Source organism: Lacerta agilis, chromosome 7 (assembly GCF_009819535.1).
Source record: "Lacerta agilis isolate rLacAgi1 chromosome 7, rLacAgi1.pri, whole genome shotgun sequence".
Taxonomy (NCBI): domain Eukaryota; kingdom Metazoa; phylum Chordata; class Lepidosauria; order Squamata; family Lacertidae; genus Lacerta; species Lacerta agilis.
Window position 1 is genome coordinate 60,818,739 of NC_046318.1, and position 26,712 is coordinate 60,845,450.

The window sequence follows — 26,712 nt, forward strand, 5'->3', positions numbered from 1 at the left end:
GCATTTTTAATGGAGTAAATTTAGCCCAGCATAAGCAGCGACAACCCCATTTAATTAACACAAATATACATGATTTCATATCCTTCTCATTTCTAGATTTCTGGAGAAATTACATAGATTTAACTGGGCTATACTGTACAGCCACCACCTCTTTAACTTACTTTCTAAAATTGGGCCCACATTTTAAACCAAAGAACTGGATGCATTGCACACATGGGAGTTCTAGAAGTAATGCAATTTTAAATGCTCATACAATTGTTAACGTAGTCCAGAAATCTTACAGGATACACTTTTTCAAAACGTTCAGGGCGATAATACTTTGATATCAGCCATTGTATCTCCTTTTGCAGCCAATGGACATAATCCAGAAAAAAATGAAAGGTGGTTTTTAAGTTCCAGTGCTGATAACTGAATGGGATGCCCAGCTCATGAACAAAATTAGCTGTGCTCATATAAAGATGCATAGGATTTTCATAACTTAGTAAGTCCTATGAATTTCAGTGGAATGGTGCCATGCATTGTTGAAATGAAAGGGCTATCCCTGATTATCTCTCTCGTGGAAACGAGTTTGGGCTACATTGTGGCGACTGAGATTAACCTGGGCAAAATGCAATCTTAACCGTGTTGTGGATCCTAGCTGTATAAAAGTGCAAGTTATTTCTTTATCACCTGCCAAAGTAACAGAACATAGGAAGTAGACAAGACTAGACACCAGCAGTCTTAGTATATTAAATTTAATTATAGATTACACAGAATGATGTAAAAACAGCAGTTTGCTAGAATTATAATATTCTGCAAGTGGAAATAGTTTTTAGAAAATGGATTGTTATATTCTCTGACACAGCAGCAATCATTAAACGTTAAAAGTTATAAAGAGGCCAGCTTGTGGTACCTATTCTGCCTGCCTTTCCTTTGTTGTACACTTTTCTTACCAAGCTTGCAGTTTATACAGTAAGACATTGTTGTACCTGTTAGGCTACCAAAGTAGCTTAAAGGCTTCTCATGAAGTTAAATTCCTCAGTGTCCCAAGGTAACTGTAGCCTTGGGATCTGAAGTCAGGGGGAAATGGAAAGCTGTAAGACTGATAACTCATTGGGAATTAACACAATTAACTACAGCGCTGCTACATTCTCTAATAACAATGCTTGTTTGCCAGGAATCCCAGACCTCTTCCCCTCTCCCACTTAGTTGAAACACTGCATCTAGCGTTGTTTGCAAGTAACAGACTTGCTTTCCTGATAATTTCTCTACAGCTTCCAGTAACTCCAAAGTCAGGGCCAACCTTTTCAGCAAGTGTGCCACGGGACAAGTCTGAAGTGGGCATGATTCCCACTCCAGGACAGCTTATAATAAGTAGCCCTTCCACATCTTAAGAGTGGTTTTCCCTATGGTCTACTGACTGAGCCGATGGACAGCTCTGGAGAGGTGGATAGGGGTATAAGCCACAGGTGGGGCAGCTGTAGTTCTCTAGATGTTTTCGAACTACAACTCCCATCATGCCTCGTCATGCAGGCTGGGGCTGGAGGGAGTTCCAGTCTTGACAACTTTTAGTTCCCCCACTCCAGAGTTTCTCTCCACCATAGTGAGAAGAACCATTTCATTAATGGAGATCATTATTGCTGCTGCAGCCCCAAATGTCAAAGTACATAACAAGCCAAAAACAGTCTCAGCTGAGTGTTGAAATCTCCCACTCTTCTCTGTCTTAAGAGCCATTATTATTATTATTACTTTAAATGAATCGGACTGGCCCAAACATAGACATCCTCTTTATCAACCTTGTAGTTACAAAAAACTGTACATTACAAACAGTATAGAAACAAGCTGAAAAGAATGTGCCACATAACCTGGCTAATTATCTATATGCAGTGTTAAATTTACAAGATATAAAAGAAAGTAAAGCCTACCCTCTTATAGTGCACAGTTATTGTTGTTGGGTTGTTGTTGTCGGGGTTTTTTAAAGATATGATATATCACTAGTTAAGTAGAAGTAATCAGAGGGCTCTAATTCTCGTCAGCAGAGAGAATGAGAGCAAGTTCTGTTCGGTAAAGCTTTCCTCCGTCGGACAAGGCCATGATGTTTTTCTTGTATGTTGCAATGTGGTTAATGTCTAATTCCTGTGAGGGTTTTTTTAAGAGAGAGAGAGAGAGAGAGAGAGAGAGAGAGAGAGAGAGAGAGAGTGCTTTATAACCCAGCTCAGTTACTAACGTGGGTACACAAAGTGTTACTGCTACATGAGAAAAGACAGCAGAGCCCAAGCTTCAATATGGATGGGGACAAAAAAGGTTTTGAGAGTGTTGGCTAGTTTCCTGGCTAGACAGTTCTACGGATGGTCTACACATATGAGTAAATTGTGCAACCACCTATGCAGGGCCAGTGGTATCTGCCTTCCCGTCTCCCACAACTGGTGTCCTTTCTTTCAGCAAAGTGCCAATCAAGGGGGGAAATCCCATACAGCAGCCCCAATCCATACGGCTGAGGTATCGCTCCACAGCACAGCAGAGTCACACTCTGGAAAATCTGCTCCTCTGTAAGCGTGCAGGTGTGCAGGTCAACTTGGAATCCTGCCATTAAGAATTGCATCACTGCCTGAAAATATTTGAACTGTAAGCTTGTTTGTTGCTATAATCCGCTCATGTGCTGTATCCTCTGGGCTGCTTGAAAGAGATGGTGCCAGTGGTTTGGGAGAAGGGGAACTAATTCTGTACTGAGCAAAACCAGGTAGTAAAATGTCCCCTTTTTTTGAAGCAGTATCATCAGTGCCCACTTAATACAAAGAAAGGCATAAGATAAGTAGTGTTTTTCTACTCCGCCTGCAGGCAAGTTGCCCACTGAAGTGGTAGTATGAACTATACAGAGATTGGAAATGACCTGGGAGTAATACTACTTCTGTTTGATAGGAGAAAGGGCTGTAACTCAGAGATAGAACATCTGTTTTGGATCCATAAGGTCCCAGCCACTTTTTGGGCATAAAGTAGCTTCCTATGATATCATACCATCCAACTTTTGAAACCCTGGGCGAGTTACATGACCCACGCCTCGCTCTCACCCCCCCCCCCAAAAAAAACCCCACTTTTTCAGGGTGAAATCCTGTGTGGCATTCAAAATGGCTGCCTTAATCTTGTGCGGGAAAAAACGGAAAGTCTGGTTTTTTTTCAGGGCACATGACAGGTACGTGAAATTATAGTTATCTGTACACCTTCCTATAGGACTGCCATACGTCTGGATTTTCCAGGATATTACCAGGATTTCAAAGGGGGAATTGACATCTGGCGGGCTGGGGGGATCTCTGAAATGTGGCGCTTTGTCCTGAATTTTAGACAAGCTAATCAAAAAATCACATTTTATTGATTTCTCAACAACTTGGGGTATTCCTGGTTTTATCTTTTTGAAACACGGCGACCCTATCTTCCTGTTGTATCCAGAAACTGAAATATATTGAATTCAGAGCATCTACCTTAACTGACTAGATGGGGAGGGCAGAGTTTAAGTGCACTTTTAATGGAAATAAAATTAGAATTACCGTTTTGTTCTTTTCACAGAGATCTTTCAGCAAAGCATCTAATTCTTGTTCATCTATGTAGCCGTTCCCATCCTGAAAACAAAAGACATGAGCAATTATAACTTTGCTTTCAGCTGCTTTCAGCTACATTGTTTTGTCTTGCAGAACACGTAAGGTCAGAGATCTTTTAAAAATTAAAGCGAGTTATAAATATTGTAGGTAGTCTACTTACTGAATCAAATGTATCGAAGGCTTTATTAAACTCCTTCCCACACATTTTGACACCCTAATTTTCAAAAAGAAAACAGGTATTAGAACAGTAGTGGTTGGGATCACTACTCAAACATATAATTTATATTAGGCGTGTTCAAACATTTAGGAGTATCGTGTTACATACCTGAAATTTAAGGAGAAAGTTTTCCTGTACTGGGAGTAATCTTTGGAGAAAAAACACAAACAGAAGTCAGAACAATTGCTGAGTGATTATAGTAGGAACTTGAATTGCATATCTGGAAAATGTATAAAGGCAAACCTTTTCAAGAAACGAGACAGGAGATGACCTCGACAGCTGACTGGGAATTGGTTTACTAAAATGAGCTGCAAAACCCCAGTACGTTTTTTCATGTAAAATCCTTCTTTGTAGGCTGCTTGTCCCATTCAAACTTTTCCTTAAATTTTATTTATTTAATTCACTTGTGGATTGTATTTTTTTGGGGGGGGGGATCCAATATGCTTTGTAAACTGCTTTGATAAGCAACATTATATGTGTGTGTGTGTGTATGTGTATGTATGTGTGTGTGTATATATATATATATATATATATATATATATATATATATATAGCACATTTTCTTTCTACAATACAGGATTTGTCTTTGTAATGAAAGGGTTGAACACTGAGAAGAAGAGAGGTTTCTAGCCCAAATTTTTGCATTTCATAGAAACTGTTTCTCAGCCGCATGTGGCCATTTCCCCCTCTCGTGTTTCATCTGCTGATTGGTGCTCATTTCATTCCCTCACCCTCTTTGAAGAATACATACCTGGCCATTTCAGTCAGTTCCAGTTTCCCATCATTGTTTTCATCAAACATCTTGAGCTGAAAAGGGAGGGGTTGTGTGAACATTTTTTTCTCTCCAATACCAGCAGTAAACAACAACAACAAACAGTTAACATCGTCACCTTCTCTTAATGCCTGTTTAGTCCAAGTGAATTGGCCTCTAAGAGACAGGTGGGTATTTTTAAAAAGGCTTTGTTTCTGTGGTCATGTTAAAGTTAGGGTTCCTTAAATGTGCTTTCACCCTATGGCTGCTTTTGTAACTCTTTTCATTGGGCTGGATCTAAGGTTCATTGAGTAAAGCCCTGGTCATGGAACACTGTGCTCTTGGCTTTCACCTGTGTCCCCAGAAAATCTGTTTTGAAAGGTTGGGGAGTCCTCCAGAAAAGTATGGAAGGTGGTGGAGTGAGCAACAAAAGGAAGTGGCAGGTATTTACTATCTGGGGAAGGACTAAACAAAATCGAAAATTCAGAGTGTATCTGAAGAAGTGTGCATGCACACGAAAGCTCATACCAGGAACAAACTCAGTTGGTCTCTAAGGTGCTACTAGAAAGAATTTTCGATTTTGTTTTGACTATGGCAGACCAACACGGCTACCCACCTGTAACTGGGGAAGGACTGTAGCTCATTGGAGAGCCACTACCAATCAGTGTAGGCAATACTGAGCTGGATGGACCAATGATCTGACTTGGTATACAAACAGATTCCCTATGTTTCCCCTCCACCATTAATGGAAGCCTCCTGCTGCATCCAAAGCCATTTGGTTCACAGAAGGGCACTTTTGGATCCAATCTATTATTTTGATTTGGAATAGTCCATCTTTGTTGTCTTACCGTTTTTTAAAAAAAAACCTGAGACACCTTTAAGCACATGTCAAAACATTTCATATGCAATAAAAGGCACGGAGATAATAAATATCACTGTCAAACAATAACTAGCCAATTTAATAAATCTATTATTAACAAAGCCAGCCAGACATTCACATGCACTGATTTTCCATAGCAAGAGAAGTACAGTGGTGCCCCGCTAGACGAATGCCTCGCTAGACGAAAAACTCGCTAGACGAAAGGCATTCGCTAGCGGAAGGCTGCCTCGCAAGACGAAAATGTCAATGGGCTTGCCTCGCAAAAAAATTCTTTTTTTTTCCTTTCGTCAAAACCGCTATTCTCCGTTGGTGCTTCGCAAGACGAAAAATTCGCTATACGAAGACACTCGCAGAATGAATTATTTTCGTCTTGCGAGGCACCACTGTATTGTGATTTTGCAAAAGCAATCTATCTTAAGGCCATTATGTCAGCATTTAACCAGGACACTGAATGTGTGCCAAACTGATTACCAGAACCTAGGAAGCTGCGTCATGTAAATTCAGTGTAAGTCATTGTCCAAACTCCTAAGTTTCAATCTAACAACTCCTGTCTCAAGTGTATGAGAACTTGCACACACTTCGTTGAAATTAATTAAGAAGTTGGGGAAAATACAGTAATGAGAGAAGATACTAGCTTCTAGAACAGATATGCCTTAATATGTAGACAGGGAGCTAAGTTCCTGCTCTTACCATGATGTCTGTATATTCTGACAGCTTTTTATCCTCAATCTGCTTGTTTGCTTTCTGCAATAGGTCTTTCAAAAAACTCTGAAAGAAAACGAACATGAGTGGTAAGTATAAAAAAGACAATAAAACCGAAGTAAGGCAGTAAGTTGCTTTGCTGACCTTTAAAAAAATACTGTTTTTCATCTAGGAAACGACACTTGTTTTCCCAGGAGATCAGTCAATTGTCCTAGTTCATAATGACATTTTAAATCCTTATTAAGCAAGAAGTCTAGAGAGCTGGGGAATTGCAAATGCCTATTGCCTGGAAGCATCTCTCTCTCTCTCTCTCTCTCTCTCTCTTTCTCTCTCTCTCTCTCTAGCACACACACCTGTTCTAACCTCTTAATATTATTCTTTGGAGTATTGCTACTTTTCATATTTCAGACCAGATCTTCCAGTTGTTCTGATAGTTGGGGGTGGAGAGTGTTGCACTAAATGGAGCAGAGATTGATTGGCTGGGAGTACAAGGCCTATGTTGTAGCACAAAGCTGGTGGAACAAGTAAGCAGTGATTCCCATGAATCCATTCCTCAAGACAGGCTTGTCAGCGTGGATTTGCTTCACTGCCATGTTCCAGCTGCTTTCTTCTTCACAAGAGAAAAAGAGCAGCCAGTCCAAACAGTTTTAAAACCAGGCCATACAGTGGAGGTGGGACAGGCAGATATAAATCTAGAGCTTTAAGAGCATTCAGTGAGTGCAGAATTTACCCATCAGACAGCTGATTTGTGATCTTCTGGCAACTGCCCATTCGAAATTTTGCACCAGCATTCCCCAACCTGGGGTCTTCCGGATGGTTTAGATGTCAGCTCCCAGGGACATAGACAATGGGCAGGGGTGGCAGGAGCTATAGCTCAAAACATCTCAAGAGTAGCTGGTTGGGGAAGTATTGGCATCAAGCCAGAGTAGTTTCCCAGGCCTTGAGCTGCACCAAGCAGCTTGTAGGCAACCTCGGCGAATATATGAAGTTTCCTTGGTCCAGCTTAGACTATTAGTCCAAGATTGTTGTTCTTACAGCAGCACTTCCCAAAATCTCAAGCCCTTAGCATTGCTTCCCAAGATCCTTTCAACTGGAGTTGCCAGGGACCTTGTACACACACAAAGCAGGTGCTTCATAGTGAGCTATAGGCCTTCGCCTTCCTCTTCTGGCAACTGTGCAATCCACTTTGGTTTGTATCAAAATATCCAGAAAACTCTGGGATAATCAACAGGGATTTTCCTAGACCTTCAGTGAATAATTTTCCAAATATTGGGCAGCCAGCCAGCTTGTCACTCAAGACTCTCTAGATCAGCCTTTCTGAACCTTGGGTCCCCATACATTTTTGGACTACAACTCCCATCATCCCTGGCCAATGGCCCTGCTAGCTAGAGGAATCATTTTGCCACTTTGTCATTATAGATAAGGTAAAGGTAAAGGAACCCTGGACGGTTAAGTCCAGTCAAAGGCGACTATGGAGTTGCGGCACTCATCTCGCTTTCAGGAGGAGGGAGCCAGCTTTCTGGGTCATGTGGCCAGCATGACTCAACTGCTTCTGGTGCAATGAAACACCATGACAGAAGCCAGAGTGCACGGAAACGCTGTTTTCCTTCCTGCCGCAGCGGTTCCTATTTATCTACTTGCACTGGCGTGCTTTCGAACTTCTAGGTTGGCAGGAGCTGGGACTGAGCAACGGGAGCTCACCCCCGTTGTGCAGATTCAAACTGCCAACCTTCTGATCGGCAAGCCCAAGAGGCTCAGTGGTTTAGATGCCACCCGCGTCCCTAATTTGTCATCATATGACATGATTAAATGATTTCCCTATGCATAGAAACGAGCCAGGCAAGGAGAAGGCTAGAACAATGTTTAGTTTTCTAGTTAGCTACTACCCATCCACCTCTGCAGTGGAGACTACTCAGTCATATAATCCCCATCTGTGGTCTGCAGTGGGAAACTCCAGAACAGTTAATGAAGATGATGATACCAGGAGGAAGGGAGTAAATTGACAAAAACTCCAAAGCTTAAAAAAAAGTGATATTGAGGTATGTGAGTTATTGTTTTGCAACGCTGAAGATTCCTGTCGTCTTTAAACATTCACAGATTTGTATTACTGGAATGGGAAGAGGGCAGTACTGTATTAAGACTGCATTGGGTTGTGTAGCCCTCTTATTCGAATAGCTTCAACCCAGAATTCCTTGGAGACAGCTTCTTCCCAGGCATCTTTCAGATCCTCTGAAAGTGCCTCTTATTAATGACACCCGCTATACATCAGGTTACAACAGCAAAGATACAAAAAGATGCGTGCTTTGTGGGTCCCCACCACTATCACCACAATAAGGGAACCTCAAACTCTCTGCAGAACTGCCCAGACCCCGAGCGCCTTAAGAAACACTGCAAGACAACCAGGGCCATTTTGAGGGGCTCAACAGTTAAGTCAGGAAAGGGCTTTAAAAAAAAACCACACCAAATTTCTTTAATATATTATATGTTTTGCTATGTCTTCCTGTTCTTGCAATTTATTCCGCTGCCGCCCCTGGGGGAAAAAAAACCTTTGGAGTAGGGGCAGGAAATGCATATGAATAAATAAACACAGATAGATTCTTACCTTAAGTTCTTCAGCATCAATAAAGCCACTATGGTCACTATCATATTTTCTCCATGTCTGGAATTGAGAAGTCAGCCATTAAAACTAAATCAAGCACAAACAAAAACATTTCTTTCAACCTGGCAATTAAATTTTAAAAAATGCAAAAAAAATTATATAGATTACCTGCATGAAGTCTTCACTTGATTTCAGCTGCTGACACCTAAAGAATAAGAGGAAGTTCTCTTCTGTTGGTAATACCTGAGCAAGCTGTAAAAGATTTAAGACTGAATTAAATCCATTGTCCGTCAAATAAATGTAATACATATTAAGGCTTTAGGAGAGAAAAAAATATTTTAGAAATTCAAATAACTTGCATATTTATCAATGGTCTGTAAATACCAAGTTCAGTCCACCAGAATTTTCTGTGCATACCACATTGAAACAAACTGTGGCACGATAAACTGAAACTTTGAAATATTCTATGTAATTATGCTGCCAAAGGAAGCAAGCAGGAGTTCAATCTATAATATTTGCAGACGGAGTCTTCTGTGGAAGACGTTCTTCCATTAGAGACTTTTGGCTCCAAGCTGCTGCAGAACTTTAAAACTGCTGCATGTTTTCCTTTAATAAACCCGAATTTTGTCACAATATTCATATTTTTTTTCCAAATAATGTAAGAGTATATGAAGAATATATCTAGTCCAACATTTTGCTCCCCCCAGTGACCAGCCAAATGTCTAGGAGAAACCCACAAGCAGGACATGAATGCAATAGCCCACTTCTGCTGTTGATCCCCTGTAACTTGTATTCAGAGCTATATAATTTCCATGGCTGAAAAGGCATAAAAAATATAGTTTGCATTTAATTATGCAGGGGCGGGGATGGTGTTTGATGCACAATCAAAAGCAAGGCCAGTCCAATACATTTTTGCATTCGAGGAGAACCGCAAAATGGTGCCTCCCTCTCTCCTCCAGGGAAGAAGAGGTGAATGAAGATCTACATCAGGAACAAGGGGGGGGGGGGAAATAAATATCTACATTGGGATCAGTTGCCCCATGGATCCTGCTGCCTGAGGCAGTTGCCTCACCTTGTCTCAGGAGTGGGCCAGCCCTGATCAAAAGTTTTCTTTTGAAATGGTCTAATGGTTTGAACCAGCTTCAGATATCCATATCAAAGTGATATTTGGGAGAATCTTCTCTGCATTCTGAGAATCCCTTTAAATTACATTTTTCGATGGGACACAGATATGGAGGAAAGAACTGCCCTGTAGTTCTTCCACTGCAACTCTGTCTCATAAACAGAATATTCACATATTTCATACCCAGCAAGGGACATACTAGCTGTTCCTGAATCGAGAGCTCCTGTATGCATCACCAGGACTGCAGGGTGTGAGTGTTCTATTTCAGACAGGATGGACATGAAAGAGAACAGGAAGTACAAGGCCGTTGCGCTTCCTATTCCTCACTCCCATCAGTGCCATGTCCAAAACTGTCCTTCAGTAACTTCAGTGTGGTGTAGTGGTTAAGAGCGGTAGACTCGTAATCTGGTGAACCGGGTTCGCGTCTCCGCTCCTCCACATGCAGCTGCTGGGTGACCTTGGGCTAGTCACACTTCTCTGAAGTCTCTCAGCCCCACTCACCTCACAGAGTGTTTGTTGTGTGGGAGGAAGGGAAAGGAGAATGTTAGCCGCTTTGAGACTCCTTCGGGTAGTGATAAAGCGGGATATCAAATCCAAACTCTTCTTCTTCTTCTTGGATTTGGACTTAAAATTATGCCACTTTTGACCTTCTCCCTTGTCCCAACCCCAAGTTCAGTTCCTTCCTTATTGCCTTTACTTGAGCTTCATGGCTGCAGTACACTGGGATCTTAGTTGTCCCCAGCTCCCGTCTCGTAATCCACGGGCTCTTGCTTTAACACATTTAGATGAGCTAGAAATAGAATGCCTTTGTCTGGAGGGTTGTCATTGCAAAGGGTTTCTTATAAGCACAGTTCTCAACGCATAACCTCAATATCCTCGTGCTTTTCTAAGTATTTCAGAAAGGAACTGTTCAAGTTGCCCAATGGGAAATGCTGAAAGCCAAGTACTGATTTGCAATGTTTGGTATTTAGATTTTTTTAAAAAAAGTAAACTCAAGGTTTTATTTCACATATAAGAATACTTGAAATGGATGCTGACTTTTCACTTGAAGTTTGAGAGAACTAAACACTCAGGCAAATGAACATTCTGGCAGCTGTCAACCTAATGCAACACTGGAATTCAAAATATTTAATTTTCTGCTTCAAATTAGACTGGTGAACCAATGTTTTAGTAAAACCAATGCATAAGCTGACTTGGGATACTTCCACATCAATATGTAACTTTATCTAATGATTATCCTTTAAATATATATTTCAAAGAACATTTTCAATGGTTGATATCAAGGCCAAACTTTCTATCTGTATTTTTAAAGAATGCTGCTTGGCAATGAGATGGCAATCTTTTTTCATCTTTTCTTTGGGGGAGGGGAATTGACAAAAATGTTTAAAATACAAAAATAATAAAGTACACACAAAAAAACCCCAAAAAATAGAAATGCTAAAAGTGCTCATCCACCATTGTACAGAAGTATCCTTCCCCATCCTACTAAAAGACGAGCACCAAAACAGGCTGTAAATCATCTCATATAACAATCTTAAAAACCTGGGAGAACAGGAAATGCCTGGTGATTAAAAGTTTACATTGTTGGTGCTGGTTGAACTTCCACAGGGAGAGCATTTCACAATTGGAGAGATGCCACTGAAAGGAATATTGTATCTTATTGTACTGTTTTAATTAGTGTTTTGTAGTTATTTTAAAACAAAATAAAAAATAAAAAAATCCTTCCATTAGCACCTTAGAGACCAGCTAAGTTTGTTCTTGGTATGAGCTTTCGTGTGCACATGGTATGGTCTCTAAGGTGCTACTGGAAGGAATTTTTTAATTTTTAATTTTGTTTTGACTATGGCAGACCAACACGGCTACCAACCTGTAACTGTAGTTATTTTAAATTTATGTGGAGTGCCTTATCTGAGTGGATAGAGCAACCGAGTAATTTTGTTGTCCCTGCAAGGGGACAATGACAATAAAGATTTTTCTTTTCTCTTCTCTTCTCTTCTCTTCTCTTTCTATTCAATTAACCAGAACAGAGGAAGCCCCACCAAAGCTAGCATGGCCAATGACCAAGGATGATGGGAGCCTGTCACATTCCCTATCCCTGAAGTCGGCTGCCCTGCTGCCAGCCCATGGAATCTCTTGGCCCTGCTGCTGCTCCACCTTGTGATTGCTTCACGTTCACCTGCCCTCTCTGAATGAGCAAATAGTGAAAGGAGTGAGGAGAAGGAGCAGGAACCTCTGCCCAAATTGGTTCTCTCCCTGGGAGGTGGAGAAGCAAGCAAATGACCAGTGACAACACAGGAAAGGAGGCGGGTGGCTCCCTGAAGCAAATGGCCAAAAGGTCCCACAAAATCTGGAACTAGCACAGAAGCGCAAGGCAACATCCAAATGCATCCACCCCTCACAGTTTTGGATGTTTAAAATCAGGTGTGGGGAATCTTTCGCCATCCAGATATTACCGAACTCCAACTCCCACCAGCCCCAGCAGGGATGAAGGGAGCTGTGGTTCAGCATTTTTGGGTGGCTAAAGATTCCACACACCTGTTTTAAAGAAATGAATGTTCCTGGGTTTACTTATTCAGTATTGTTTATGAAATAGATGGAGAGACAGACATCTTGCAAAGTTTATTGGGGCTTTTGTGCTACTGCCAGTGACCCCAGTCCAAACAGTCCGCTGCTGTGTATGTGCTCTTGCACAGAAGCTGCACAGAGTTCAGTAATATATGACTATAGATGACAAACCATGCTAATTATCTGTCTTTACGTCTCTCAGAGCCTGCAACAGTGATTATATATGAAAACTGCGGCAATTTTGCCATCAGTAAGGAAGCAGCTTTAGAAATCGGTATGGATATGACTTTTACAAATTGCTCTTTATACAGTCTTTCTTGGAATTCTGCTTGAGAAAAATGGATCCAGCAGCCAAGATTACTTTTAAGAAACAGTCTCTACCTTTTACTTGAGATTACAGGATTTTGCTGCTGCCAACCCCCATTTACCAAGCTGCAGCGCAAAACTTCTGCTGAAATATTATAGCAATAGTTCGGAGAATCTGCCTTGGTATAACCGGAAATAAACTGCTGCCGATGCAGCCTTTTGTATCTCTTACTTTCAGCATTTTAATTTGTCTCTCTGAATGCTAACTTTTGTATGTTTCAAAGATTGGAATGAGTCCTTGTGGGAAGTTTTGGTAGAGCCAAAACGATGGAGTGGGTTATATAATCCAGAATGGATTCACCATGACTCAGATCTCAGTGTGACAAGAAGTTAATAATGCTTTGTACAGCCCTGAGTCTTCTGAGTAACAACAACACCCCTTTGCCACTCTGGATACAAGCTGGCCAGGTCTGCTCAAGACAGTATGTTGCCCAGGTCAAATACAGGAAAATGCCACGCTCATGCCCATCCATGCCCATCCAATGAAAGAAGATGACCAGACTGACATTTGAATCATATTTGTACATCAGCGATGGCACAGCATCCTACACTGCACCAGAGAGCAGCAGGCTAGCACAGAGTTGCACTCCCAGCTCTGTCCACTTATCACTCCTTAGCACCCGCTGCCTCACTCTGCCTAATGGTAGGGCTGGTACTGAGACTGGCCCAAATGGCACTGGGGAATATAGGGAACCAAATGGAACCACAGTAAGCCTCCAAAATATCACCAATATATTGTTGCCTGTTGTGCTTCCAGGTACTGTATTCTCAGTTACTGTGCTATTACTCCAAAGTTCCAAAACCTGTTGAGTCCTGGATCTGCTCCGGAAATAGCTGCATCCCAGTCTAGATTCAAACTGATGACTATTAACAGAGCAAGTCTGCCCCTTGTTATGTTAAAAATATGAGCTGCACTTGCTTATGTTTCTGACCCCCCCACCCATTCCAAAAAGGTTAATTGAATATTACCAAGAAAAGATGGGGGGAACAGCAGAATTAAGATTCTAATGCAAAGAACTGGGCCAATCAATTACTGGGTGTGGATCATAGCACGTGTTTTAAATGCAGGTTTCTGGTTCAATTCTTAGTACATAGCTGCCTCATACCAAATCAGGCCATTGGCTCATCTAGCACAATATTGTCTACACTGATTCCCAGCAGCTCTCCAGAGTTTCCAGTAGGAGTCTTTCCCAGCCCTACTGGAGATGCCAGGGATTGAACCTGGGACCTTTCTGCATGCAAAACAGGTATTCTGCTGAGCTACATGGTACACTGAGGCTGAGCTATAGTATACCCAGTTTATAGGATCCTGTATTTTGGCAACTGGAAAGGCATCTGAGAGCTGGAGAGATGCTGCCACTCAGAATATCATGCTAGATGGATAAACAGAACTGGTTTAAAAAAAAAAAAAACACCCCAATTTCCTATGTCATGGAAGGGAACACTTGGTAGAACAGTTCTTCCACCAACACATGTGTTACAGATTGACAAATTATCACTCATTTCTACAGTCCCAGAAAAAACCAGGACACTTATTATTAGCGCCTTATGACCCACACCAAGCCATACACAGTCAACCAGCCACATGGCAGCCTAGTAGGGATTCAAAAAATGTCATGACTTTGCCATTTGGCTGTATCTGAAAAATGACAGGGTTTCCAAGCACCAGATAGGTACTGTGGATGACTAATGGGCTACAAATTATACAGGTCTGCCTTTAGGAGTGAAAGTGCTGTGAAAAAATGTTATTTCTAGAGAGGAATTTATTCTGTTCTGTAGTGAAACCTTTTTTTTAAAAAAAAAATACTTCTTATGTGGATTTCTAAATTAACCTCTAGTTTGCATTCTGTTCTGTAGTGAAATGATTAGATAGATAAGTAGTGTTTGTGTACATCCTTTTTTTTTAAAAAAAAAAAAAAGCAAAGCAAAGCAAGAAAATGGTATATTTCCATCATGACATCCCTTCCTTCTACCACCTTTCCCTAGTAGAAAAAAAAGCTTTTGAATCGTTCAAACATGGGATGATTGCAGGCTGAGAATGTTAAAGGATGGGTTTTTGAAACTCCATCTCGGTGCAGGCAGTGACTTGAACAAATAAGCAGGAGTGCTGGGAGGGGGAGCCTTTTAGAAGAACAAGTGGCTTGTCAAATTCTACACATTAGCCCGAGGGCAATGGATAAAAGCTCAGGGAGGAACCACACTAATGCAGGCTCCTGAAGATGTTCCAGAATTTCCTTTAACTTGAGCAGCAGCAGCAGTGCTGAAAATGTCTTAAACTATTCAGCTTGCCTTTTAACAAGCTTAAATATCATCTCACAAGAAAACGTATTTTGGAAAAAGAAGATCTCTTGGGCCACCTTGGAGGAGGAGAAAAATCACAGAAAGCAAGGGGTAAGCTAGCCTCCATTCTTAAATGTTCCTTTAAAACACAACAAAAAACTACAATCAACACCAAAAATAACCCTCCTAAAACTGCAGTTAGGTGATTTATACTAGGAAATAAATTACGCCAGTCTCATTTTCTATTTACTAATCAAGAATGATGTTTGTACTAAAGATTACATAATTCTACATCATTATCTTTTCTCATAGGTAAGCCCCACTGAGGTAAGTCCCAGTGAGTTCAAGTGGTCTTACTCCCAAAGAAGTGATTCTTAATGCTATTTACTGCTTTTATCCTGCTGTATGGTTTTCTTTAAATTAATCTTCTTCTGACATTGATTTTAGTAGTTCTGATGGGATGGTTCTTGTTGCCTGAAGATTCATATCCTCCATCTTTCATAGGATCTCTTCCCTTTGACTCTCCAGTTCCCTTTGCCCTTTTTCAAAGGATGAGGCTTTGCAACTAGAGCTGTCTTTTTAAATATCTGTACTATAAGCTATTGAATCTGCCTTGAACTTTTGGATTCATAATTCACCGTTGAATCAATAAAAATTAATACATCACTCTTATGAATGTATTTATAGGACTTCACATGCACAACTCTTGCGAAGCTTCATTCTATGCACGTCTACTTGGACAAAATTCCACATTTATTTACAGTCTACATCTTAGTTCTCAATGAATGGCTATTCTAATATTCAGATTTATATCAGCAACCAGATACTTCATCCCTATTAACCTTTCTCACTGACAGCAATGACTACTGAGAGCATTCACAAGTGAGATAATCACATCGAGAATCAACCTTGTATGGTTTTACCAGTGTCCAGTGATAAATTATTGGAGCAAAATTAGAAACAAGAACTCTCATTTCTTGCCTATTATCACAATGACTGGCATCTTTCTCAAGTGAAGACAGTATTTTTTACAGTTGTTTTAAACAACAGGAGCAAATTTCAAGATCAAGCTAAGCTGGTTTCCAAAGCAAGATCTACTGTTTTCTCTACTTCAGTTTCAATGAACGTTTAAAAAGGGCATTACATAACCAGTCAATGGCCGAAGCTGCTATATAAAACCATTATCCAACACACTGGGCATGATCCAGCCATACCTAAGCATGTTTAGGCCTCACTGAGCAATATGCAGCAAACTCCAAAAATGAAACAACAACATTCTTCATATCGTTGTTTACTCAAATTAAGTCCAGACCAGAAAGGTTTTTGCTGTGAGGTTTCCAGTGAAGAGTAGTTTTAGAAAATGTCAACCTAAACAAAATATTATTCAAGCAGCTAAATATTTTTGGCAATTTGAATTTCTTAAAAAGAGATGCTCTGTTGATTGCTCTGGTCCCCTTTTTGTCTCTGCTTTGATATTTCTAACCTGTTTTCTGTGATGATTTTGTTTATGCTTGATTTTGCATTTATTCTTTTGTTGTTGTTGTTGTTGTTGTTATGCAAAACAGTCTCAAGATTAAATGCCATCAAGAACTGGGTTGTTTACACAGTTCAGAATGAAAACACCAAAATGTTTTCATAATAAAATGAAAAGTTCATAAATTTCATAATAAAAGATAATAAAATGAAGAAAGCCATTTTCTGAGAAACATCAAAAGCAAATAATACAAATCACTACAGAGCTATGACCAACATGAATAAACAAATTCATTAAATGGCAATAAGTAAACCAGTTAGCTTACCTCTACAATTCCTATCTTTCCATCAGAACTTGCAAACTGGTCCACAAATTTTTTCATTTCTGGGGTCAGGTCCTGTAAATGTACAATACAATGATTATTACTTAAAAGAAAGCCAAAGGCACAATCGATTGCAGGAATGTCTCCTGCAAAATTTCCACAGAAATGAATGGTGCTAAAGGAGCTTCCCAGTAGGTTTTACCCTATGCAGTTTCTTAAAACTAATGAATCATATACAGTAATTAATTAAGAACCTATCCTGCTGGTTCTGCCATGTCTAGTAACATCCTGAGCCTAAAACCATGTGCCTTAAGGACATTAACTGCTCCAAAATTAAACACTAAGCTGCAGAATTTCTTCGTTCAGATTTTCCAGAATGTTGTTAAATGTAAAGTTATACACAGTGGCATATAAAAAAATTACATATCCAGAAATGAATGCAAAAACATTGACTATTGTGCTTTCCCACCATTTACACTATTTAACGTGTGTCCCCGGCCCTTTCTTGGTGATATTTGCATCTCTTTGCAAAATGGGCCACACCCATGTTGCTGAAGCAACCAGGTGAGCACTCATTCAGTCCTTCCTACTTGACTAGTTGGGACAGGATATGGACTGACGTGCATTTGGATTCATATCCAAATGTATATTCCATTGGAAATGATGCAGTCAGTACGGGATACATCCTCCTCTGAATATGCATCTCTATCATTCATTCAACCCCAGATGGGCAATGGGGACACATTCCCTCTTCCTTCCCCATTGAGAGCGTGTGCAGTAGGAGGGTTCCATTTGCACTCAGTGATATTGTCGCACAGTAAAATCTGATTGGCTACATAGCCCCATGATGCCATCATGTTCTTGACAGTATATCCGATTAACTAGAATCATGCAATAAAGAGGACTTTTCCAGTAAAAACAAAAATCAGCACTAGCTGGTGAAGAACACAATGGACACAAACAGGCTGGATGAAATGTGCAAAAGAGGGAAAGGTAGAGGTTTTCCACTCACAGTTTCACTTGCCTTAGAACAGCTGTTTTTCCTTACAAAAAATTCAACCTCACAAAAATTCAGCCCAATTTAAGCATGCAATTGCTCTCTCTCTCTCTCTCTCTCTCTCTCTCTCTCTCTCTCCCCACCCTGCTAACACAGAGATGATCAAAACTATTTCCAAGTAAGTAAATATATAAAAGCCATTAAGTTTCTAGAGCATATTATTCTTAACTCATAAAACAACATCAGTACAATTCAGTTTATGTTACGGTGAATGTCCAAAATTTGTCCCAGTTTTACATGAATTCTGACCATCTCAGACAAATTTAATAAATGTATGTAGAATGCCATTTTATGAACATATAGCAGTGAATGTTGACAACCACATTGAACCGACTGTCAACTTTGGCAGATGTATCTTTGAGTCTCTTGACGTTTATGAAATTTGTCTGGGGTTGTCCACATTCACTTGTCACTGTTAACATTGATCAAATTGTGGACACTCACAGTAGCATACACTGTCTCTCATCATCACTACAAATTTCATTCAAAAGGAGTTTGTTAATAAGAACCATCAGTGTTTTCTTCAGTTTAATAAACAAAAACCTCCCTTCCACAGTTCCACTACCTGGCTATGAGATGAATCACATATCTAAAATGAATCACATATATGAGACAGTGGTTCATTGTCAGCTGAGTGTCATTGTCTGTATAGTCTGAGCCTGTGTATGGAAGCAAAAGTGAGTTCCACTAAATTCACAGGGACCTCTTCCCAAGCAACTGTGCGTGAGACGGCATCCTTTGGACTCAGAGCCTAAGGGTGCTTTTTTGGAAGTCAGTCCCACTGAAATCAGAGGCACTTCCTCTTGAGAGACTTGCATAGGATCAGGCTGCTAGATGCCCCGCACCGCTGAATTCACTTCCATTTTCCTACCAGAAATCCAAACTAGTTATTTCAAATGTGCAGTGAAAACAAATAACGCTGTATTCTCAAAGATACTGAAGTGAAAAAGATTGCTACTGGCAGGTATAAAATTAGCACAACTATGGAAGGCATCTACAGGCGCCGCTGAAATATTTTCTTAGATCTTATTCGCCATAAATAATAGATCCCTGAACAATGCACACTTCGCTATGGTCTATTTCCCAATTCTGTGGTGAGCAGTTTGAGTTTTTAATGTGTCCCCCCACCCACCCCCATAACAAAAGCGTGTTTGTATCCTTGCAGGCATGGTACTGAAAAGTCAAGCAAGTACAGCAAAGTGAGCAACTCTGCAAGGGGACCTCTATTCTCCATTCTTTGTATTATTTGGTAGGAATGGAGGAATGGAGAGAGCCAGTGTGGTATAGTGGTTGAGAGCGGTAGACTCGTAATCTGGTGAACCGGGTTCGCGTCTCCGCTCCTCCACATGCAGCTGCTGAGTGACCTTGGGCTAGTCACACTTCTTTGAAGTCTCTCAGCCCCGCTCACCTCACAGAGTGTTTGCTGTGGGGGAGGAAGGGAAAGGAGAATGTGAGCCGCTTTGAGACTCCTTAAGGGGAGTGAAGGGCGGGATATCAAATCCAAACTCCTCCTCTTCTTCTTCCACATGGAGTTCAGGCACCTATACTGCAGAGGCATTAAAGCCCAGAAAGGCCATTGGGTCAGCTCCAACATCTTCATCTCCTCCCTGACGTCCACATAGTGAGGCCAAATGTCTGAAGGAAAGATTCTTTCATGTGTACATTTGAACATGCTTGGAATCGCCTCCCAGATCAGGGACTCTAAGCAATCAGAATCACGATTTCAGGGAGGGTTCTAAGGGAGTTCAGTAGAATGCATGAAGATCCCTCCCTTCAGGCCTTCCTGTTCAATGTGGAGAGGTTAAAGAGGAGCCCCTGGTGCTCACCCCACCCCCCACAACTACTCCATGCTTTATTCCTCCATGCATTCTTTGAATGCCCAAGTAGGGCTTAAGAGAAGCATAATGAATATTATATCCAAGCTACAACTAGTTAATGATTAAGCATCAAGTTGTTACTAAGCAGCTGTGTTCACACTTCATTGTACTGGGCACTTGTCAGCTTTCTGTCAGTCAGGCATAAAGTACAACTGGAAGCAGATCTTAAGACAAATCTACCCCAGAGGTCTTTGGGAATTGTTCCTGGGCAGCAAGATGATGCACAAAGCAATGCATTTTCAGAATTTATTGATGAGGTAAATTTGAAGCATGGAAGATTAACTATATAGATTTTTGGAGCGTCTGCAACATCTTCCTTTGCTATGCATACAGTCCAATCCTATGACTGTTATAAATAGCAGTCTACCAAATACATAAGACTCACCAAACTCTGTGAGACTTACTCACAAGCAAACTTACATAGGATTGTAGAAGCCTCATTTTCTTTAATTTATTAGGGGTTAAGAATTGCAGAAGAAAAGAGGTTTCCCATGGGGCGGGGGGGGGGATTTGGCAGACCTACAGAATATGACTTTCTTCACCGCCTCTATTGCATCTGCGGAAAATAGCAGCAGGAGACTCTTTCAGGTGGTTCGGAATCTATCGGAGCCACCTTCGTCATCGGGGCCTGGTAGGGACCCCAAGATCTCCTGCAATGCGTTTGCAAAGTTTTTTGCAGATAAAATCGCTCAGATTCGGAAAGAGATAGACTCCACCGTGGGAGCAGGGCCAGGGCGGGAGAGTGCCAGAGTCCTGTCTAGTCCAGTTGCGTGGGATCAATTTCAGTCTGTTACCTCCGAGGATGTGGACAGGCTGCTTGGACGAGTGAAACCAACCACCTGTCTCCTTGATCCTTGCCCATCCTGGCTTATAAAAGCTAGCCGGGAGGGGCTGGGCGATGGGCTGCGCGGGGTGGTGAATGCTTCCCTCTGTGAGGGAGCCTTCCCAGCCCCGCTGAAAGAGGCGGTCATTAAACCGCTTCTTAAAAAAACATCTTTAGACCCGGCCAATATGGCCAACTATCGCCCAGTCTCAAATCTACCATTCTTGGGCAAGGTGATTGAGAGGGTGGTTGCTGAACAACTCCAGGCACGCCTGGAAGAAGCGGACCATTTGGATCCCTTCCAATCGGGATTCAGGCCTCACCATGGGACTGAAACCGCCTTGGTCGCGCTGGTCGATGATCTCCGGCGGGCTAGGGACAAAGGTGAGAGCTGTTTCCTAGTTCTGCTGGATCTCTCAGCGGCCTTTGACACCATCGACCATAACATCCTTCTAGACCGGCTAGAGGGGTTGGGAGCTGGAGGCACTGTTATACAGTGGTTCCGCTCCTTCCTCCTGGGCCGTGTTCAGAAAGTGGTGGTGAGGGATGAGTGTTCAGACCCCTGGGCTCTCACTTGTGGGGTGCCTCAGGGTTCTGTCCTCTCCCCCATGCTTTTTAATATCTATATGAAGCCGCTGGGAGAGATCATCAGGGGGTTTGGGCTGGGTGTTCATCAGTATGCGGATGATACCCAGCTCTACCTCTCTTTCAAATCAGAACCAGTGAAGGCCGTGAAGGTCCTGTGTGAGTGCCTGGAGGCGGTTGGAGGATGGATGGCGGCTAACAGATTGAGGTTGAATCCTGACAAGACAGAAGTACTGTTCTTGGGGGACAGGAGGAGGGCAGGTGTGGAGGATTCCCTGGTCCTGAATGGGGTAACTGTGCCCCTGAAGGACCAGGTGCGCAGCCTGGGAGTCATTTTGGACTCACAGCTGTCCATGGAAGCGCAGGTTAATTCTGTATCCAGGGCAGCTGTCTACCAGCTCCACCTGGTACGCAGGCTGAGACCCTACCTGCCCGCGGACTGTCTCACCAAAGTGGTGCATGCTCTGGTTATCTCCCGCTTGGACTACTGCAATGCGCTCTATGTGGGGCTGCCTTTGAAGGTGACCCGGAAACTGCAATTAATCCAAAATGCGGCAGCTAGACTGGTGACTGGGAGTGGCCGCCGAGACCACATAACACCGGTCCTGAGAGATCTGCATTGGCTCCCAGTACGTTTCCGAGCACAATTCAAAGTGTTGGTGCTGACCTTTAAAGCCCTAAACGGCCTCGGTCCTGTATACCTGAAGGAGCGTCTCCACCCCCATCATTCAGCCCGGACACTGAGATCCAGCGCCGAGGGCCTTCTGTCTGTTCCCTCACTGCGAGAAGCAAAACTACAGGGAACTAGGCAGAGGGCCTTCTCGGTAGTGGCACCCGCCCTGTGGAACGCCCTCCCATCACAGGTCAGGGAAATAAACAACTACCTGACATTCAGAAAAAACCTGAAGGCAGCCCTTTTTAGGGAAGTTTTTAATGTTTGATATTGTTGTATTTGGTTTCTGTTGGAAGCCGCCCAGAGTGGCTGGGGAAATCCAGCCAGATGGGCGGGGTACAAATAATAAATATTATTATTATTATTATTATTATATGCTGCATATCCTACAGGGGAGGATTCATTTTCATCCATTAATCCTACCCACCAAGTCTATGCCAAAACATAATTAAGATAAATATATTACAAGTCATGAATATTGGGAGGAAAGAGAATTAAGCAGTCTTTTTTTAAAAAAAGCAAACAAACCTGGATAAGATATGCAAGGTGAATGAGATTTAAATTTAAGTTGTAAAAAAATGCATTAAGTACTGTTGTTAAAAGAAAGGAACAAGAGCTTTCTTAAATGCAAGCGAAATCGAAGTTTTTGTTGCATGTGTACGAAAATAGTGGTAAAACCACAAAAATTGCTTAGAGAACATACATTAATTTTGCCACACACCGCTTCTGAGAAAGGACACTAAACTCAAAAGCTGCTTGAAATAGTAACCAGTGAAACAAGATGTGTGAACTAAAGAAATATCTGCAAAACAAGCCTTTCAAACCCAAGAATCAGCTTAGATGTGAAACCACTGATAGTCTGACATGCATTAGTCCAGAAAAAGAGAAAAGCTTCAAGGATCAAGAAGCTAAGAATGATCCAGTGAGAGAACTGAACTTTTGGTGCTGTTCTTTTCAGAAAATTCCAGAAATAGTCTTGTCCGGAAGCAATGTCAATGGAAAACTGAACAAGAACACCTGAGCACTTTCAAAGCATGCATTAAAAGGTAAATATAACACTGTGGGTGGCACACAAGAAAGTGCCTACAGAGATTTTATATATCACTTTGAGAGCACTTTAATTTGTTAGTAGGAGTCTGACACCATCTTCCCGGGGGGGGGGGGATGGGATGAATGCCTTATTTAAAAAATGCAATCTTTTCAGTTGAATGAAGAACTTATCAAACAGAGAGTAGATTTAATAGTGATTGCTTTTAAAAATAAATTATGAATCTATTTTTCTCTTATGGAAATGTAGACAACGACTCAGATTGCAAAGCCAAAAGTGAAAACAGTGCAGAAACCTCAAAAATAAAAAAGTATATGATAGGGACCAGCCATCACTTCATTTGAAAAATAATTGAAGTTATTACAAATCCATTTTTGCATCACATCTTCAGGTCCTTGATAGCAATAATAAATATGCATTTTATAATGCTTGATTACAATTTTTGTAAGGCAGCCTCAACTGTACGCACATAAATTGTAAACTTGTAGATAGACTCAAACTTTCAGTTATGCAGTTAACTCACAATCATTAAAGGACAGCTCAAATGTATTTTAAAATTGGAATAATCTTACAGGAACTGTGTCAATATTTTACGAATACACATCCTTGGTAATACACAACATCAGTCAAATTTGGAGTACACTGATCAGTTGAATTCAGTGATCTTAAATTCATTGATTTCAGTCTATTCCAAGTATGACTTGGTCAGATATCACTGGATAACTTCAGCTTTATTTCAAGGGACACTGAATATCTTTCAGAGCTGAGCTCTCTTAATTGGATTTTCATTGTATTTGGCACATATTCTTAAGCCTGACTCTCAATACTTCATCTTTCTTATTTCTCTGAATTATATATTCATTAACTAGCAAGCCTATTTTCCCATTTCCTTTTCCGATAAGAGATGGTTTCATATTTCAAATAGGGATAATAGTTAATATGTTTTGCATTATTTAAAAACTTTTTCCTTAAAATTCCCAAACACCCCCTACCATTAATGCCAAATAACACATCAATGGTTTCCATTTTAATCACTCCCATTTCCCCCAGTAAACATGATCATCACCTGCAACAGTCAGATAACCCTGTTTTGTGCTAATATTCCAGTATTCTAAAACCAAACTAATATCTAATATCTAGTTAGTTCTAGTTACAACTAATCTGCAGATCTGTTTATTGGCCACCAAGGGGCAGAAATGTATTTCAGCCAAGGTATTAACAATGCATCCAGCTAATTTTCAATTTCTTTTTAACCACTGGGGTGGGGAAAACTGAGGAAGCAACAGAACAATCTTTTCCTTGCACATTTTTGTACATCACTTTAAGAACTCCAGTATCACTTGGTTTGCTCTTGTATAGAAGTGGAAGGGCCCAAGAAACTTTCTTATCTAGTTTCCATCTCACCCAGATTTCCCAAAGTCATTTTTCCTTTGATAATCGCTAGGCCATATTCACCTGCACTTTACACGAGAGGTATGCACCCAGAACGGGTGCCGCCTCATTGCTGGAGTTCACCTGAGGATAGTTCCTCTTCTTTAATGAAGATGAGATAAAGCAATGAGGGAAAGAAATCTTAACCTACCAAGCCCGCTTTCTTTCGCGCCTGCTGCAATTCCTGGATAAAACACTGCAGCTCCTTTCCATCCATGTACCCATTGCCTGCAACACAAAGAAAAGGGAGAGCATCGCTCGTTACAGCTGCGGAGGTTTAGCTCACTCTCCCTTACCAGCTGGAAAAGGTGGGAGAAGGGGGGGGCGGCATTTGCACGTTGAAAAACAGCGGTGCCTTTCAACGTGTTTACAGAACTTTCATCCCTCTCTCTCCCCAAGAAAAGCAACATCACCAGGGAACTTCTAAGTCTATGCATTCTTTATTGAGTGGGTGCGCTTGAACTTTTGAGGTGCCACCAGAGAGGAAAACGAGCAACCCTGTTCCCAAGAGGGTCCGCTCCCAAGGCACCCAGAGACACACAGAAAGAGAGAGAGGGAGGGAGAGGGAGGGAGGGAGGGAGATGAACGGTGCAGTTAAGTCCTCGCAAAAGCTTCCCGGTCGTTCCAGCTCGCAGGCAAAAGTTCTGGCACGCGCGCCGGGCAAAGTTTTCCTGCGCTTGGCAGAAAGAGGAGTGGCGAGGAATGTCCTCTTCCCCCCGTGGCCTCTGTCTCCCCTGCCCGGCTGAGCCCTCGGAGCCCCTCTCCACCCGCTCTTGGGTGCCAAGGTGGGACAGGTTGAGAAGAAGGGGTGGGGGGTGGGGGGGGTTGTAGTCACCATCAGCGTCGTAATGACGCCAGATCTCGAAAAACTGGCTTGCTGAGATCTCCACGCCTTGTAGGTAAGTCTCCGCGGCCATGGCGTGCACCTTTGGGTGGAGGAAGGAGAAAAGGCGGCGACTGGTGGCGGCGGTGCTGCTGCAGCTGCTGGGGATGTCGCTGTCCGCGGTGCTGACTCTCCACCCGGGCTAGTCACTCCTGGGCGATCTCCGCTGAGCGCGCTCTATTTATCCAGTGCTCCACTCGCCGAGCCACGCCTCCGGAGCGCTCCCTCCCCCTGCTATCTCCTCGCATTGTTCCGCCTCGGTTGCTCTTCCTCGTTCACAAAAGGAGAGGAGGCAGCCCCTCCCCCCCACACCACTAGGGACCCAAAAGTGTTAATAATTACACCGGTGACATCATGGAGGTGTTGGGTGCAAAGTGATAAGGATGGCCCAATTCAGATTTTCCCTTCCTCTTTGCTTACCAGTTCTGGTCTAGGCCAAAGGTCCAGCTAGACCAGGGTAGCCAATGAAGTGTCCTCCAGTGTTGTTGCACTCTGGCTCCATTAGTCTTAGCCAGCACAGGCACTAGTCAAGGATGATGGGGGTTGCGGTTAATAGCTGAAGGGCACCTCGTTGGCCACCTCTGGTCTGGACCAGCATCTTGTTTGCTGTGTTAACTAGTGAGATGCCCACCAGCAGAATAGAAAAACAGCCTTTCTATTCTGCACCCCAGGAAGAGGAAGACTGTGGTATACTGCCACTGAACTTGGAAGTTCTGTATAGCTGCTATGGCTAATAGCCATTGATAGACTTCCTCTCTGCAAAGGCATCTTTTGAAGGCATCCAAATCATCTACACTTGAGGACTCTGTACATTCTTAGGGAGACCAACTGTCAGCTTCAACTCCTTATCTGCAAATCTGGAGTAACAGTGGCCCACAGTACAGAGTTGTTATGAAGGTGAATGAAAAGTAGGACATTTATCCACACCAAATCTTGATGACTAGGTGAGCTATGCATCTAACATTGTTCTCTTGGCTACCATCTTCACTGGTGTGCATGCCTTTTGTCTCCTCAAAAATATTTTATGACTTACACAACCATTAGTCCTTTCAAAGGAAGGTTACCCTATTAGACAACTTCTGATAGCATGTGAAGCAGAATCACTATTTTTTTCACGTCTCTGGTAGATTTAGCCAACTGTTCAAACTGTTGCAAATCATAATCATAATCACAATCACAATCATAATAATAGCTGCCCACAGTGTTCCTTGAAACATCTGATATCACAAAAATGGATGAAATTAGAAGTAGGAATGCACTGGCTAATGAAAAGGGCCCTGGAGAATATGAGAAGGCAGTATTCAAAGGGGCAGTTTGTTTTGGAAAACACCTTGATGGGTTTTGTGGCTAGGATGTTGACATACTGGAGAAAACCATCTGCACAATTGATAAGTGATCATTGAATTCTGCCTCAAAGCTTTGTGCACTGCATGCCTACATCTCATAGCTTTTTTATTTCCCATTATATTTAGCAGTTCTGACTA

The 26,712-nt window shown here is 41.9% G+C and overlaps 1 protein-coding gene across 1 annotated transcript; it reads right to left on the reverse strand.

Moving 5' to 3' along the window:
• Positions 1 to 718: 718 nt before the first annotated feature.
• Positions 719 to 25,395, reverse strand: CALB1 (calbindin 1). The gene is made up of 11 exons (XM_033155535.1): positions 25,181 to 25,395; positions 24,497 to 24,573; positions 16,855 to 16,926; positions 8,890 to 8,973; positions 8,725 to 8,781; positions 6,111 to 6,188; positions 4,541 to 4,596; positions 3,898 to 3,937; positions 3,733 to 3,786; positions 3,522 to 3,593; positions 719 to 2,115 (listed from the first exon to the last, which is right to left on the reverse strand). Exons 1-11 carry the CDS (start codon positions 25,260 to 25,262, stop codon positions 2,002 to 2,004), a joined length of 786 nt encoding a protein of 261 aa, XP_033011426.1. The 5' UTR covers positions 25,263 to 25,395; the 3' UTR covers positions 719 to 2,001.
• Between the last annotated feature and the right edge of the window lie 1,317 nt (positions 25,396 to 26,712).